Source organism: Anopheles stephensi, chromosome 3 (assembly GCF_013141755.1).
Source record: "Anopheles stephensi strain Indian chromosome 3, UCI_ANSTEP_V1.0, whole genome shotgun sequence".
In the NCBI taxonomy this organism is placed as follows: Eukaryota; Metazoa; Arthropoda; class Insecta; order Diptera; family Culicidae; genus Anopheles; species Anopheles stephensi.
This window is the reverse complement of record NC_050203.1, coordinates 82,126,579-82,143,702: the sequence shown is the minus strand read 5'-3', so window position 1 is coordinate 82,143,702 and position 17,124 is coordinate 82,126,579. Positions and strand designations below refer to the sequence as shown.

At 45.0% G+C, this 17,124-nt stretch overlaps 1 protein-coding gene across 7 annotated transcripts in view; it reads right to left on the bottom strand.

Annotated features, from left to right (window-relative positions):
• LOC118513649 (potassium voltage-gated channel protein Shaw-like) overlaps window positions 1–17,124 on the bottom strand; it is an 86,586-nt gene that overhangs the window by 8,860 nt on the left and 60,602 nt on the right. For 5 of the 7 annotated variants that reach the window (XM_036059719.1, XM_036059717.1, XM_036059718.1 and 2 more), the window contains exons 3-8: window positions 14,647–15,960; window positions 10,273–10,390; window positions 7,127–7,321; window positions 5,394–5,612; window positions 4,282–4,900; window positions 3,941–4,084 (exon numbers count right to left, since the gene is read on the bottom strand). In XM_036059719.1, the coding sequence (XP_035915612.1) occupies window positions 3,941–4,084; window positions 4,282–4,900; window positions 5,394–5,612; window positions 7,127–7,321; window positions 10,273–10,390; window positions 14,647–14,858 (1,507 nt within the window). In that variant the 5' untranslated portion in view covers window positions 14,859–15,960. Of the gene's footprint in view, window positions 1–3,356; window positions 3,689–3,940; window positions 4,085–4,281; window positions 4,901–5,393; window positions 5,613–7,126; window positions 7,322–10,272; window positions 10,391–14,646; window positions 15,961–17,124 lie in introns of those variants that run through there. The other 2 variants (XM_036059723.1, XM_036059722.1) reach the window with 2 other exon arrangements.

The following is a 17,124-nucleotide window of genomic DNA, read 5'->3' as shown; positions in this document are numbered from 1 at the left end:
ATGATAACATTTCCGGCATCGGATACCGTACGTTTTTCCTGCAAGAAGCACTATTTTCATCAACGTTCCCGGAATCTTTGGAGAGGTGGGATTTATTTTTTGCTTTGCTTTTCGACGTGCCTTGAACTGATTCTCGGCCTGTGACACCCATACCCATTAACTATCATGTATGGCCAGCTAGCCAGCCAAGGGGGAATTTGTCAAGAAGAGTTGGACCAGCACACGCATGGTCAAAAGACTGTGCATGTCTTGCTACCATGTTTGGTCCCTTCTTTCAGAGTTTATGGTTTTAATCATTTCACTTTTTGCCAGCGCTTTTCTGACACAAACGCACACACACACTTCTCACACGTATATACACGTGGTTCAAGTTGGTTTCGTAGAGGTGGTCTATTGCCAAAATCGAATTTTAGAGACATGTTCTCTAGTGAAGAAATTCGCTTTTATTTGGCTTTCCGATGGAGAGATTCTCCTTCTTCTTCACCTTCTTCACTACAACCTCCATTTCTGGCTTTCTGTGACTTACTTTTACCCCTAGTAAAGTTGTCAGCCCTACATACGGGGAGGTGGTCTGGACGGGATTTGAACCCCGGTCCTGTCGTGCGAAGATTGGGGCCGTTATCGCCTCGGCCGGCGGACCACCCCCCGAGAGTTAGAGAGATTAAAGAGCTTAAAATCCTATTATATATTTAATATTTCAAAGGGCTACGGGAAACATCTTGAATTCTGATGTGAGAGATAGAGGAGTCAGGCTATCAACCGACAGTATAGGGTATCAAACTCGATGCTAATTATCCCATCGTGAGCTGATAAAGCTGCAGATATCATTCATACGAGTTTATTGAACGCGTTTCTTCCTAGAAATTTCGAGGCTTTGATCAAGAGTCCTTCTTGATTGTCAAAGTTTGTGAGAGAGTTCAATTCGTTCGAGAATCACAATAACCATGATAGTTTTCATGGCCTTTCAGGTTACCGTTGCCTCGAAGGGATCTCGAATGCCTCCCAAAAAAAACTAGATCCGTGTGTGTCCGTTTACGGCAAATGGGACAGTTTTATGAAGAGGCTAAAAGTTTCTACAAGTCTTTAATGGCTTCGTATACTTTTTTCTTTGCCGGTTACTAGTTCCCTACACACATAAACGCACACACACACGAACGGTCGTTTTTCTCATTAGTCTGGGATGGGGATCTAAGATTTCATAAAGTGTCGGTTTTATGGATGGCATGCTGTGTGTGTTTCGCTCGTGGAGATTTTGTTTCGTTAGAGCTGCCATGGAGATTTAGTACGTTGGATACAAGCAACCCCGAATCGTGTCATATGGCAGTTGGGATTATTTTTCTTGCTCTTACAAAATACAAAAAAAAACCTACCACTTAATTAGAACATGAAAGTGCTTCAAATATTGCTCCATAAAATGTAAAATCTATCCCGTGTACAATGGACCAAATCCGGATTAATGCTAGCCGAACCGTAAAACACAGGGAAAATTTCCTAGAATCGGAGTCTACCATCGTTTATTTGAAATTATACCCATTATCATAACCATTCGCACCGCAATGGACACCAATCCTGAAGCAAACACCGAAAACTAACGCAACGTGATGTTTCCTTTTCGCTTTCGCGTCTCGTGTTAAAGACAATAAAGCGAAACATGCGAGACGATACGCCGGAGCTCCTCGTAATATTTGTCATTTAAATCCTTCGAATGTCAATGTCACGGTGTATAGTAGTATGTCCTCTAAAACCACCAAAGCTTACCGCCTCAAGTGATCAAGGTTGGGACCGAGAACTTCGACCGGTTGCGATGTTGGGGGAAAATGTGGACGAAACGAGGCTTGTGCTCCAAAAATTCGATCAACTTGTCCTGCTAACTAGTCGGGCTTTCTCACATCTTCTTCTCGAGACATTGAACGGTATGCCGAGCTTGTCTCAGACTGTTCCGTATGGTTCCGAGTTTGTGTTCACAAGAACAACGAACAGATCGAATTTCCATGCACACACCGCTGAAAATCACCGAACTTTCTCTTTTTCCCATTCCGCATTCCGAAATGTTTCGACAAAAACACCAAATTCTTCGACGCTTAATGGTGCGTCCCTTCCGTCGCCGGCGTCCTATCGCTACAGTCGGTGTCGCGCTTGCTTCCAAAACGGATCCACCAGAAAGTCATTCAGCCTGCCACTGATCCCCGTAGATCGCGCCCTTAGTCCTGGCGAAAGGTCTTTGATGCAAATCGAAAACAAACAGTCTGCATAAATTATGCTAATTCATCCCAACCCCCCCCCCCCCCCCCCCACCGGGACGTCCAAACGAGGGTGCTGGTCAGGAGACGAAGATGCAACAGATATTTCGACAGCAAGACTTCGAGAGGCGATTGTTTGTTTTTGTTTGCCGGTGATGGTTGCGAAATTTGACGCTTTGGCAATCTCTTTCCTCGGGCCTTTTTTGCATCGCGTATTGATTGGCGAGGTAACGATTGCTCTTCCCCCAATCGCAAATCGGATCAATGCGGACACGGCGCTGATGACGATGCCGATTCGCTACACCTTTGGCATTAGGCTGAAACTGGGAAAATGGTGGCTAGGGAAATGGTGATTAGGTGGCGGAATGAAAATGCTACGTTTGCACTAGTACTGGTGAGAAAAAAGCAACATACCGGACAGGACAGCGAAAGCTCTACTACACATCTACACAAAGCTACTAGTCTAGAACAGGCTTGAGCCGGTGGCAGCGCACATTCATTCAGCCCGAGCAACCGAACCCCGATTCCAAAATCCGGTTACCTTCGCACAATAGCAACCAGCACGCACCACTTTTTCGACGGTCCCGGAAGCGATGCGTACTTTTCTTCCACGAAGCATTTGTTCCTTCACCTGTATCCGGGTATCGATCCGAGCTACTTGGACCTGCTGCTGGTTGGAATCCAATTTCCGGTAATTTTGTGGCCTTCCGATTACTGGTCCGTTCTATCGCTGGCTCTATCATCCACTCCGATTTTCAAACGATCTGATGAGTTTCGCGTTGGTACCGCTCGGTCCTGCTTTGATGTTGAGGTCTGCCTGGCGCCAGATAGCCACGCTCAAACTGGTGCCACCTTTGCAGCTGCTGTTGCCAGGTAGCTTGGTTGGTTGGGAATGCCATTTGATTGGATATTTGGACGTGGAATTGATCCACCCAGAGCGGGTGAGAGGGATTGACAAGCTCATCTTCGTACCGCAACGATTCCGTCGGAAGAACTGCTGACATACGAGAACTCGAACCTTTGGCGTACTGCATCTGGACGCTGGTTTGCAACTCAATATACACAGATCACAGCAAAACGGATTGGGCAGCTTGAAACAGCGCACACATACACACACACACACACAGATAAACACATACAGAGTCCAAACATTACATGGAATATTGTACACAAATGGTGCTAATGTAGTACCGCCGGGATCGTTCGAATGAGCCAGATTTACTTTACGAACGCGTTTTTGGCAATTTAAACAAAACAAACTGAAAAGGAAAGTTTGGTGCAAAATTGCATAAATTGTCCGTTCGGCCCAAGGTTCTCTTTAGGAGCTGTAAAATTTTGCTATCTGTCTCTGCTGTTTCAGTGATCGAATGCACGCAAATACACCACACATCGTTACACTAGGCATTGGAGATAGTAAGCGACAAGAATAAATCGGCAATCACATCATGCTGCGGGAAGGAGAAGAAAGATAGGTATGAGAAGACAGAGAGAGAGAGAAACAAAGAGACAGACATAGTGTAATGGAATGGAGGCGTAGGCATCAGTGTGAAAACTATGTCCCTTTCCCTCAATGGGCAGGATGCTACTTCGAAAGCGATTGACTCAAGTTTTGCTACGCAGTGAGACAGGCGGTACGTGATGAGGGAAAACAACAGCAAACGTTCATTGTTGAGGTAGCAAACCAAGGTCCAAACACTTACCCATCTTCGGCAGTATAACGTCCTTCGTTATGGTTCGATTGGCGTTCATCCGCCGGATCGCTTGGTCCATGCTGCCCGTGCTCGGCGCGTTCGAGGAAGGAAGCTTACCGGAACCGGTGTTGCAGACACCTGGGCCCGCTTGACCTGTAACAGATTTGCAAATCGTGGTCGAGCCCCCACGACAGGATCGAGATTAGAGAGTTGTGGTACGATAGAAGCCCCATGTGAAAGCAAAAGAAAGGTTGCTGCTCAGTTGGCAAGAGAAATCTGAGCGTATGGTCTGGGGTATGATGGTCCTGGTGCAGAAGGCCGAAGAGCGTTGTGCGATTGGTTGTACGTACTTGTGTTACAATTACCTGGCAGCCGCGGTGGCCTCGACAACTCCACCGGACACACGCGTCTCCTTCGCTTCGGCAGCTTGGCACGTGCCTGCGTGTGCGAGTAGTACATCGTGAAGTTGCTCACGATGACGGGCACGGGTAACGCGATCGTCAACACACCGGCCAACGCACACAGCGCACCGACAAACATGCCGATGTACGTTTTCGGTGTCATGTCACCGTACCCGACGGTGGTCATCGTGACCAGCGCCCACCACAGCCCGAGCGGGATGCTGTTGAAGTCGTTGTGTGGATTGATCTGGATGCGTTCGGCGTAGTACACGAGGCTGGCGAATATCACGATGCCAAGCACGAGGAAAAACACCAGCAGCGTGAGCTCCTTGGCCGACGCCCGGAAGGTTTGGATCAGAATCTTCAGCCCGGACGAGTGGCGCGTCAGCTTGAACAGCCGCATGATGCGGATGATCGAGAAGAACTCGAGGATGTCCGCGTTCTCGAGATGGGACGCGAACCGCTGCAGTATCAGATCGATGAAGAAGCTGAGCGTGGCGATGTAGTCGATGATATTTACAGATGACGTGATGAACCTTAGCTTACTTGGCGACGATATAAAGCGTACCTGGAAGGGTTGGAGATCGTGGAAATCATTAATTTCTTTAAAAAATTAGATTAGTTCTACTTTTGAGTCATGTTTGCTTTACAGGGTTTTCCCAATTAGTTTAACCTTCATTCTTTTTTGTCGGACTGCATTCGATTTCACTTTTTTCGGTGTGGATTTGAAATTAAGGTCACGGATTTTTGCTTATGAGCTTTAAATTGTATGGCTTAGTCAATGATAGGGGATCAAAGCTTCATAATTTTAATAAATCTTCCAAAGGAAGCTTGAACCCTGTAAGTACTGGAGCCTTCCACTGAAAAGAAGATTTGTTCACGTTTTTATTTCAAAAAAGTTAAATCAAATAAGTTAGTTTCGAAAACAAACGCCAAAGTAACTTCAAATATTGCAGCACAAAACCTCTGATGTCAATAACCTTAAAATCGTGTCGAGAAACCTCTGGTGAGTATTTCAATAAATTTGTTGTTTTATCTGCAGAAAGTCAGTTAGCAATTACCATTATTTCGAACGTAAACCATGCATTGCAGACACATTCGATGTAGAAGAACGCGATGTGTGCGTTCGTTTGCGTTTTGTCCAGCACCCAGGACGTGTTCTGGTTGGCCGTCTTGACCGTGATGTTCCGTATGTAGGGGACGCGCATGTCCGGGTGGGTTTTCAGGCAGAATGATATGATCGACACGCAGATGAAAAACACTGATATGATACCGATTATCTGCAACGAGAGGGCAAACGGGGTGAGTTAAGGACGCATCGAATCATTCGGGATGGGCTATAATCTTGAAAATCCTTCCAATTATAATAATCATAAGCAGTAACTGGCCGTTTGACCACCGTAACCGTCATCAATCTCTTCAGAGGGTTAAGCGCTGTTTCGCTCACGTTCGAGAAACGATGCCGATTCCTTAATTTGCATTTAACCATAAAACACATTCATTCTCCATTCATCGGCACGACCTCTCGAGCCTAAAGACCTTCGATACGTCATCCGCTCGTTCGCTTGGTCAGACGATCAAAGCTATCGCTTGCATGGTCAGACAGTAAATAGCGCGCTTAAACCGAGCACGAATCATACTCATAGAGCAAGAAAATGGCTTCGGGCGGTGTTTGTAATCTATTCGAATTGACCAACAAACTGGCGCGGTCGTGGTCCGGGAACGAATCATCAACACTGATCATTCCACTTTCCACAGCAAACCGAATAAGAGGAATTTTCCCCTTTTTCCATGCCGTATCCGGCGATGAAATGAATGCACCAGCAAACCTATAAATCACATCGGAATTACTTGTCCTTCCATAAACTCAGAACAAGGCCCAAGGATGTTTCGTGTGGAAAAAAAACAGGGTGCAATACGTAATCGTCACCAGGGTTTTACGTCGGTCTCAAAATGGCTCCGAGCATCATTCGAGAGCGGTGTGCATCATTGATTGGGCTGGCCGGCGTACCCGAAAGGGCACGAAGGAAAACCCAATCGACTGGTTGATTGACAGATTTGTTTACTGAAGACCTTTTCCATCGTCCACAGCACCGCCAGCACTGGTGTGTCCTTTCCTGCTTTTTTCCGAAATGGTTCGGGTAGCCTGTTTTTTTTTTGCTACATCATTTTCCCACCGAGAGGCGCGTGGGTATCGGAAAATGCAGGACAAAAACAACAAGGAGGAAAAATGAATATCAAACACATCGTCCCCAGAAAGGAAAAATGAACACCAAGGTAACACAGAAAGAGAAAAAAAACGCGCCGGCCATGGACGTGCTTTACGCCGGTGGAAAAGTTCTCCAAAATGGGTGGGGTCGAGTTTTTCACTTGGAGATGGAAAAGTTATAAATTACAGATTCAGTGAGATGTTTTCTCATGCAGTTTTTTTACTCTTCCAACAGCTTAACGGACACAAAATGCTTTCCATTATGTGCTGTTAGATGGTCTCTGCTCCCATCGAGAGAGTGAGATGTTTAATGAAGTTGAATTAGTTTATTGACGTATCGAAGGCAGTTGAGATTGGATTATTAATGGTTGAAAGGGCCTTCCTTCTCGGGCTAGCGTTAAAGTAATAGTTTTGATCATGGAAAACTGGTGGGCCTTTTCTCTTTGTAATTAAGCTTTAAGTGAAAGTTTTCTCTAAATATGATCGATTTATCTTTATCTTTCGGCCTCCGGCCATTGAGTCGAGTCCGGAAACGTTGACCTAAAAATGGAAAGGAAGCATGAGCATGGAGGACAATTTTCTTACCTTGGCAGCGTTGGAACTGTACGGCTCGTCGAACAGTGACCAGATCTGTGGCTTCAGGTGCTGCCACCAGCTCACCTTGCCCTTATTGTAAGCGTCTTCGAAACCGAACTTTTTCGCGACCTCCTCGTCGGTCGGTTTTTCCGTATCTAAATCTAATCTATCTAAAACAGCCAACGTTTCTTGTGTGTTCCGATGCTGGCGTGAGGAAGAAAAGAGAAGGAAGATATTGCGGATGAAGCTTTTTCCTTTGAATTCCGGCAAGGCCTGGTTTGATCGGGGGTGAATATATTTTTATTGATGGCATTTTAATAGGAAACCCTCGTAAGTGGGAGGGAAAATGGACATCCATGCAGGTTGGGTAGCGTTGGCGAAGGAATGAATGATAAAAATTAATGATCTCGGATTTTGCTTTCAACTCAATCCGATCGGTTATTTACAGCGCCGAAAAAATCGAACCCGGTGGCATCCAATCGCTTCCGGATTCGAAATGATTTGTTACCATTTATGTAACCGACCGCGGGGAGAACGGGAAACCCCTTGGCCCACAAGCTCGAAATGCTCATTAATCATAAGGAACTCGCGCTGGTTGGGTTGAAATGTTTATCAAAGAGGTCGAATTTAAATGTCCTTCTCCCGAGCGTTTTCCCCCCAAAAACTCAAGGACGATTGGTTTGGTTTGGTGCGCAAAAGGGCAATGGTACAACTCTCCCCGGACAACTGAATGTGAAAAACTAATCAATGGCAAACCGCACAATAGCGCCTACTTCCCAAAACAACATAAAACCGAAAGGAACGCTTCGGATGGTGTAGATATTCCCGCAAGGGTTTATGATAGCACAACCCGACCACACCCGATTAACCCACTCTCCCCCGAAAAGCGAAAGGATTTGACCGAAAGTTCTAAATCCCGTACAGATTCTCGGAGGTTCTCGTTTAAAAGGAGACCGTTTGCTCCCGTTCGTAAATCAACCGGATTGTTTCGGGATAAGCAAGCGATAAGGAGAAGAAAGGGGAGAGAAGGGAAAACGGGGAGTGAACAGTAAAGGAGAGAAAATAGAATGCTAAAGTAAACACAATCGGGCACAATTCATTAATCATTTTTGAAACAAACTTCCGAGTCTTTTATGTCCTTTCGTGAGACGCACGATGGAGGCGCCTGGTCGGCGACAAGCGATCAGGATTTTGAAGGGGTGCAAGGATTTGTTTAGTTAGTGTCGGTTGGTGGTGAATTTTCATCGTCTGTCCCAGGAATTATAAGATCCCTCTCTCAAGGTTATCAGTGAAGAAGCGACGGCAAAGATTAAGCTAGCGTTTCGCTTAAAATTTAGATGTTTTGTGTCATTTTTTAAACCTGAACTCCCGTAAACGTGTAAATAAAAGAGGTTTTCTGAGCGTGTTGAACAGAATAATTTAAGAATACAATTGAATTTACAGCACCTTCAGCAAAGGTCACATTGAAAAGGGAATTATCCGTTTTGTCGTGCTTTATAAAAATTGCAACGTTATTGCCAAAAGCCTTGATAACAGCTCGATAAGACACAATCGATACATTCTTTTGTTCGGCACTATAAACAAGAGCAACGGAACGGTTTTTTTCCCGACTCCAATTGAAATAAAAAAACAGCTAGAAAACCCTTGTTCGGCGTGAAAATGGCCATCATTATTAGATTAGAGTGACACCTTCAAGGTCCCGGTGTCGGTGTCCATTACCGGTACACGAAGGCGCATAAACCCAACGTCTACATTACAACAGTGGCAGCCTACCAGCACCAACAGAGAAACCAGCGCACGAAGACGATGGTGCTTATCTTTCGGCTTTCAGCACAAGCAGCAATCCTTTTGCGCTCGATAATAGGATGGCTTCTTTTACACGCGCGTTGTTTGGGGGATCGGGGGGTCGTCGGAGCTTTTTTTTTGCAATTTTGTATCATTTTGTTACCTCGGTTACCACTTACCACAAGTCACAAACGGCTTGGGTACTTAACAAAAGGGTGTACGGAAAACAGTACACGGGAAGGGAAAGAGCAAGCGTTGGTCCTGTCTCCAAAAAAAAAAGCTCAACTCGCTTCCCCAGAAAAAGGGCCGAAAAGTGAAAGTCAACCGATGACAGCGGCATGACATTGCGAAACATTTTTCCGACGCACAGGACAGTTTAATGCCGGCACGCAATCCACCCAAACCCGGGGTTGGGTGAAGCCAACGAAAGCTTCACCAGAGCATGTCTTGCGTTGAAGAGGGGTGTTACAGTTCCTTGGAAAGACCGAAACTCACTCACTCACCGGTTCAGTTCACCGATGAGTGGTTTCCGGTTCGACTTAGCGTTTGAGGGAAGAAAACGTTAAACGAAACAAAGAAACCCCACCAAATAGCGCCAAAAAAGCACCCACGAAGCTCCCAACAACAAAGGAAGCAAACGAACACACAACTGTCGATAAAAATCATCTGCCGAACACTGTTTTTCCCTGGGCTTCGGAGAAAGTGATTTGGATTTTTGGTTTCGTTAAATGGACGGTTTGATGGTTTACCGATGCGCCGGTCCCATGCGAGCGAGCGAGCTTAATGTTATTTTGTAACGGGTGAAAACGGCACCAGTTTTTTCTTTTAAAATGTCAATGTCATTTTATGTGGCACTCTTTTTTTCCAAAGAAAACATTGAGGGATGTGTCTTTAGGTGGGTTTCCATACGCGAACAGAATGACAATGAGGTTTCATGAGAGGAGTTGGAGTTTCTTCTGTTCGTTGTGGGTCGACATGTTATGCATTTATTGGAAGGAAGAAGCACTTGATGTTTCTTCGAAGCATGGAGAAAAGTGAAATGATGTTTCAGTTTATGTTGACAGCTAGTACATGAAGAGGGTTCAGCGATTAGAAGACGTAGGTTGACGTGAAACGCTTAAAACGCTTAAAACGCTTCATGTGTCAAACAGCGGACATTTGCAGGATTTCGATAGTGTTATTCACCTAGTTGCAAGTAAAATTGGAAACAAGAACAAATTATAGTGATAAATTTGAATTTGGGGTCTAAAAACTATAATTTGTGCTAAAATTAATATTCTAAAATCAATTAAAAAGAGCAATTAACTCGAGGTTCTCGAAATAATTTTAGCCCGTCAAGCATACTTTGGGGCTGTTAAGCAAACACTCACCTGTGTGTACGTCATCCAGCAGCATGGCTCTACCTGATTGGAGTCAAGTCCCCAGAAGGATAGTTCTTCCTCGAACAGCGGCCCACAGACATCGGTCGGATAGTGCAGTTTGCCCGTGCTAGAACATAGAGAAGGGAGAGAAAAGCGAGCACAATATAAACACCAGGACGAGCACGATAAATGATGGAAGGGTGGTAGTTTTTTCTCTCCAAAGGGGGACATTCCCAAACACACACACACACGAACGAGGACATTAACGTTTATTTTCCCGCACTGCTTTCCGGACAGGTGAACAGCGAAGGGCATGTGTATTATTACCGTCCCGTCGTGTTTGTGTTACACTTTTTTGCAGTGTTTTGTTTTCCCTTTTAGTCTATTTTCCTTGAGCACAAAATTCAACATGTGCCTGAGTTGGGTTGATAGTGGCAAGCGTTTCGTTCGTAGATTCACCAGCAAGGGTGACACGATACATGTTTACCTTATTTTACCAAACATCTACACAACCACCGAACATACCGTGTGTGAAGTGAGTGAACGGTGTTTGGCGCACGGGAGGCAGTAGTTTTTATTCCCATGGAACCTATGAGTTCCAGGAATCAGGAAGGGCGCATAGGAAAATAATCATGCCTAAAATAACAACAATGAAGACAATGGAATGTGACCTGGTAGAGAGAGTTCCGCCCATCTCGTACACATCCACATGTCAAACGCTGCCAGCAGTAGCAGCGGCAGTGTCTGATGATGGTTATTATGGTAATCATGATGTTGAGCGCCATTGAACGGTGCATGTCTGATCTGAATTTTATCGGATGACATAGTGCCGGTATAATTGTAATAATAATATTAATTGTAAAAATAATAATGTGAAACATTCGTTGGAAAATGCCTCCCGACTTCACAAAAAAAAGGAAAAACCTGTTCGTGAAGTGACATTTTAGCTAACAGAGCAGGAAAACTTTTCTCATTGGGCCGTTACGTTCTTGCAGGGGAAATCTCAGCCTGGGGCAATGAAACTGTTCAACCTTAAAGTGGGCTGAGAAGGCAAGCTAGTGTCCTCCTTTCTTTTGTGATAAGAGTAACAAAAAGGCAAATGAAAGAACGCACCGTTGTGTGAGCGGAAAATTGGCAAACGTGCCGTATCGCGGGAAAACCCAACGGTCCGCAGTCATAATGCGTAAGATGTAGTTGTTTGTCGATGCGTGTATGCGATGGAAATGGAATGGAGTTTTAGTTTAATGAAAATGCGGACTAGTAAATGGGCTAGAAAATACGCCTGTGTTTGGTGAAGCTTGCGATAAGAGGCTGAGATTTTTATGAGAAATGGACATTTGTGTTGAGGTGGTCTTAAAAGAAAAGCTTTATTTCTGTCAGACTGGTGAACTAAGTTTTAGCTAAAAATTCATTGTAAAATATTGGCCAAAATGATTTTATTTTTTGCCCAGAGACAGCAAAATTGAGTTAAAGTTCCCAGATGAATTATGAATCATTCTTTATATGAATTATTCAGTATTTCCCTGACAATCAGAAATGTCGAACTTTTCGACACCTAGTATGTAAGTGTTTATTATTTATTTATCTCCAATCATTAATTATTTGAAGTTCAAATAATAATTTACAACGCTTTATTCATTTCCATATTTTACTGACGAAGTTCTCACGATGCTGGATGCATTAACTGACCAGATTTTTTCACGAATTTCCATGCTTTTGCTTTGGCCTACATTTTCCCTTTTTCCTCGTTCCTCTTACCGGGAGATAAAATATAAACTCAACGTGCAGTTTCATTCAAATGCAAATATAATACGGTTATCGACCCAGGTCAATACATTACGTCACTGCGTTCAGATGCGTTCGTAAAGCCTCACTCCTGCCGGAATGGAACATCCATCCCACATTTCCCCGTCCTAGGCCTCGCTTAATGGACCTTTGGCCTGTTTGTGGAAAGCACTCGACAGGAATTTGCAATGAGCGAAGTTTTTTTTTCCCTGTCCCTGTTCACTTAAGAGCCAACGAATCAGAAGAAAATGTTGACAAAAAAGTCATCCGACCGATCCGACGAGAGAACATGGGCGCAGAAAAAGCCACCGAGAGCTGATAACTGAGCTGGAATGTGACCACGAACATTCGAACATCCGGCTTTGCGTGACGACTGCCCGGAATGGCCGCACGGCCTTTGGATGAATTAAATCACGTTCGTGTGTAAAATTTATTCCCAGTTTCCCGGCAGCAGTTCGGTTCGCTTACAGCCGTCGACAGCATGCCTGTATTGATTCACCCGGATACGGAGGCCTGCCAGAAGGACGAACCTTGCACAGTGTTTGAGAAAGTTTCAACGCAGCTCCCCGGATCGTGCCCGCATACAGTACAGCGCGCGGTTTTGTGCAATCGACAGTTGGAAAGCGTGTCACAGGCACTGGGCTCACCCCCCTGCCAACGACCAACATTATGCAGTTGGGAAGACGGAAAAACGGTTTAATTAAAAGTTCACCATCGACATTCTTGGCGGTGGTCGGTTTCTTTAATTACTCGCCCGGTTTTTCGAGCACGCCATCGGTCTTAATGCCGTGTGCGAGCGCGTGACACACGGCGAGGCATTTACACCGGAGCGAGAGTTTCTTAAAGCTCCGGCAGCAGATGTCGGACCCGATTAAGAAGTTTTTCGCGCACCGCACCGGAGGGCGGCTCTTCTTCGGGTGCACTTAAACCGCCACCCAAGAATTGAAAGTTTTTGCCCGGCTCTTGGAGGGCTTGAATAAAAATGCATTAAGAACCGGACTTTTTTGCACTAAAGTCCTCTTTTCCATGGAAGCATAGTAAGGTGGAATGGACCACTTCAGGTAAGGGGTTCGCTGCCGGCTCGAGTCACAGTTTAATAAGAAAGTTTTAGCTTCTAATTTTCTATTGCTTCATTATGAGCGATTTGCTGTTGGGGAAAGTTTTTCGGCTCACGGAAACCTCGGAAGTTATCAGGGGAGGGATAATAGTGGGGCGAACAAAATGGTGGCTAAGAGAGTGATAGTTTGTAAGTGGCACCAGGCGTAAAGTAGGATGCAGCCTTGAAACTTGAAAAACAAAGCTCGAGCTAGGCGATGCAGGAGATCCTTTCAGGTTGATTAAAAATACGAGCAAAGAGGGTTTTAATGAATGGAAATTTTAAAGAGCCAACGGAGTATCTAAAACAAGATGAAATGTTTCAAATAATTTAGAAGTCAGATGTTGCTTAAAATTTATAACTAAACACCAAAATATGCCATAATACTTCCAAGTCTCGGAGAGTTCCCCATTAAGTCACCAAATGATTTACGCGTAAAGCAATATCTCAAAACCAGCGGTCGATAAATGAACGAAAAGTTATGGTGCAAAACTCTCCGCTTCGACGAAAACTTTACCCATTGTATGCACCAGCGCTCCGGCTTATTGCTGTAAGATTTGTGTAAGAAACTGGGTAGCAGGTCATTGCTACCCTTTAGTTGTTTTTTGTATCCGGCACCGATGCTTCATTGCTCTACTCCTTAGATGCTAGAAGCGCATGAAGTTGTTGAGGGAACTGGTTGATGGAAGCAGACGGTCGGGTGTAAAGATTTGGCCAACAATAAAGAGGGCAACGGCAACAGTATTTTACAAATTGGCAGCAGCTTGAGGGCAATATTGAATTCGGAATGAAATACCGCGCCATGCTTGGCGACTCATTTGTATTCTGCTGCTGGTCTGGTCTGGCCCGTTTTGGCAGATGAATGAAGCAGGAAAGGCCAGAAGATTGAATGGTTGACTTGAGAAAGCCACTCGGATTGGGTCTTATTGAAAAGTTCGAGCCGTACGTAACCGATTTGTTCCGAGGTTTCCGGTTTTGTGGTTCTGATGGACGGGAACAAAGGGCAAGAGCATGAAAATTGAGATACAAAGCAAAGGCAAATCGTTGGGAGTTACAGATACAGAGATAATACTGAACAGAAAATAAGAAATGTAGCGTAATTTTAAGAAACTTAAGTGGTTTTCTGGATGGATGGGATGGAAAGACGAATTAAGGGGCCATTCAATTCATTTCCTTAGAAAAAGACGGAGCTTCATGATTTGTTTTCCTTGTTCTTTTATACTAGTTGAGGTATATCCGTTTGGTGCCGTGACCAGGGTACACAAAAAATACCGCGTTTCATTATATTCAGAAATTCTGATTGCATCTTTTGAATAAAATGAACGCATCGATATGATCTTTGCACAATAGCCAATTTAAAATTCAAACATCTGCCCGAAATGGAGACGCCCAGTACTTTATCTCCTAATACGCTCTCACAGCCGCTGGCCCTAATGTGCATGATAATATTTATTATGATCGAAATTGCATCGCATGTCCCGAAAAACGAATCGTGTACGTACCGGTAGTAGTTGAGTACTTGCGCAAACACCCCCGGGTGCCGATCGAAGAAGTACTCGTTCAGGACGGGATCATAGTTGCCCAGTGCCTCCGTCAGTCTCGAGAGCCTCGTGGCCGGGATCTTCTTGAGTGTCGCCTTGTACGTCTCGTGTCGTATGCCGCCAACGTTCAGAACCACCCGGTTCTCTGAGTCCATGTTATTCATAAGATTCATTTCCCGGGGTTTTGGAGTACCCGCACGCTCACCAGTTTGTTTATACCTATCCTATTCACCTGCCCCGGGTCCACGCCAGCACTGTTTGCCTATCCAGATTGTGAGCTGACTCTTTGAAGAGTGTACGCGTGTGTGTATACGTGTGGAAGCTTCTTGCTTCCACTGTTTTCCCGAAAAGAAAAAAAACGATCTGGAAGAAACCCTCCCGGAAATGGTGCGTTTGAGCAGGTGATGGACGCAGCTAGCGAATTGGCCGGTCCGCTTCACCATGCAAATATTGGCAAACGGGGCGCCACTGTAGCTTGTTGCTCGCTGTGCTCCTTTGGCCCGTCGTTGTGCGTGGACGTGATTTTATTTTGATCTGCAGCATATTAAGCAACCGGGCGAATGCCGTCAAGCGTCACGTCACGTACGGGGCACGGCTGAAACTAGATACGCTAGCAAAAAAGCTTCAGTTTTCTAGCTGTCCAGCCGCGGGGTTCTGGTCGTCTTGATTTGCTTGTAGCGACACGCGATCTTATCACGTTCCCAAGACGTATTTCTCTCTCTGTTTGTGTTTGTGCTTGTCGGGCTCGACCCGTGTGCTTATTAGCCACGGTCGAGATTATCTGCTTTCGCCACCTAATTCCTCGACCGTTTGGGTGTCTTCATGAGCGCGTGTCGTGTCTTCGATTTCGTTGCCCAGATAGCGGATGCGGTTGCCCCCTGTCGGATGTCCGAGCCGTTGGACATTTAATTTTTCCAGTAATTAATCAACAGCTGCTAAGACGCTGAGGAGGGTGGACACAGCAAACGTTGCAGACTCATCCTGGGCTAGGCGTAGCGCCAGCTTCAGGCTTCGTGATTGGTAAGCAACGACACATCGTACACATCGTCCGCCTTATCCGGCGATACTAGTGACCTCTGGTAGTGGGCAGAAGAAGCAGCAGTAGTAGCAGCAGCGCGAAGATGCGACGTTCCGTCCTACATTCATCCTGGTGTGGCTGATACGTGCAAGCGCATCGCTATCCACCGATGGCAGCTACGAGAGCTGATACTGTCGCCACAGCTTACACCATGTATTACGGCTCAGCATGACGTGTCCGTGTCACGAGCGTATCCTCTGGAAGGCAAAAGAAGGAAAAAAAGGAGAGAAATTGATTATGTAGCAGATAAATTTTGCACGCCAGCTTAATGCGACGCAAATGGTGTGTGGGATTAATGTTTGCGACGAATTGAATTACTACGACCGGATGGAGCAGGTGGACCACAAGCGTGGGTGAAACAACTCCCTAACATCAGGATATCAGTTGCATAAATGCATTTAACCAACAAAAAAAAGTGCCCGCACTTGGATACAATCAATGACACTGTGTCGCATCCACACGGGTCCCGAGAGGTCCCGTCTGCTCATTAATTATACCGTAAGGCATACAGCTTCAATTAATACGCAGCAAATCCGGCAAATCTTTGTTGTTGCTGTATGAGTCCTTTTTGGCAAATCGTTCCTCGGACTGGCTGAGTTTTTGGGGGGGTGGTAAAATGATTCATAGCGCTTTTTCGAAAAGTGTGCCATACACTCACGTTCTGGGTGATTGAAAATTATCTCAAACAAACAGTGTTGCCGCACCGGGCGCGTGCACTTAATGAGATTAAATAATTGAATGCACCAAATGACCGACGTTCATTAAGTAATTAATAATCAATGCTTATCGTGTCAACACGTGTCATGAGCAGTACACAGCACACAGCCATTCGGGGTAGAAAAAGTAGGGTAGTAGGAAAAATGGCCGTTTACCATATGTGTGCTGTCGGTTCGTTCGTCGGTTACGGTTGGCCAACTTTTGGGCAACAGGCAGATGTGATGTCGGTGATAGGAAATCATTGATGTGTGCGTACACGTGTGCGTTCAAAAATATTTGATTCGCAGGAATCGTTTGTTGGGAGCTGTTTTTTTATTGCGTTCAATGTTGTTTGCTTCGAAAAGCTGCCAGTTTTTAAGGATTTTGTTGTATTTGACGATCAGCTTTATGAAATTTGTCTAGAAGAGTTAGAAGCTTTGTTTCTATACGTATTTCTTTAGGAAAACTTATTTGTTGTAGTTTATGGTATATATGGAGACAGACAAATTGTATCGCCTAAAGTTATGCAAATATTCCTCGAAAGTTCAAATATTGCAATTTTTCTTTCAGATAATAAAGCAGGAAGTTAACGCCTTATAGTTTTTAACCCTGGGAATCACAATTTTCTCCTGATAGTATGCAATACTCCCGACAAAACTTTTGTA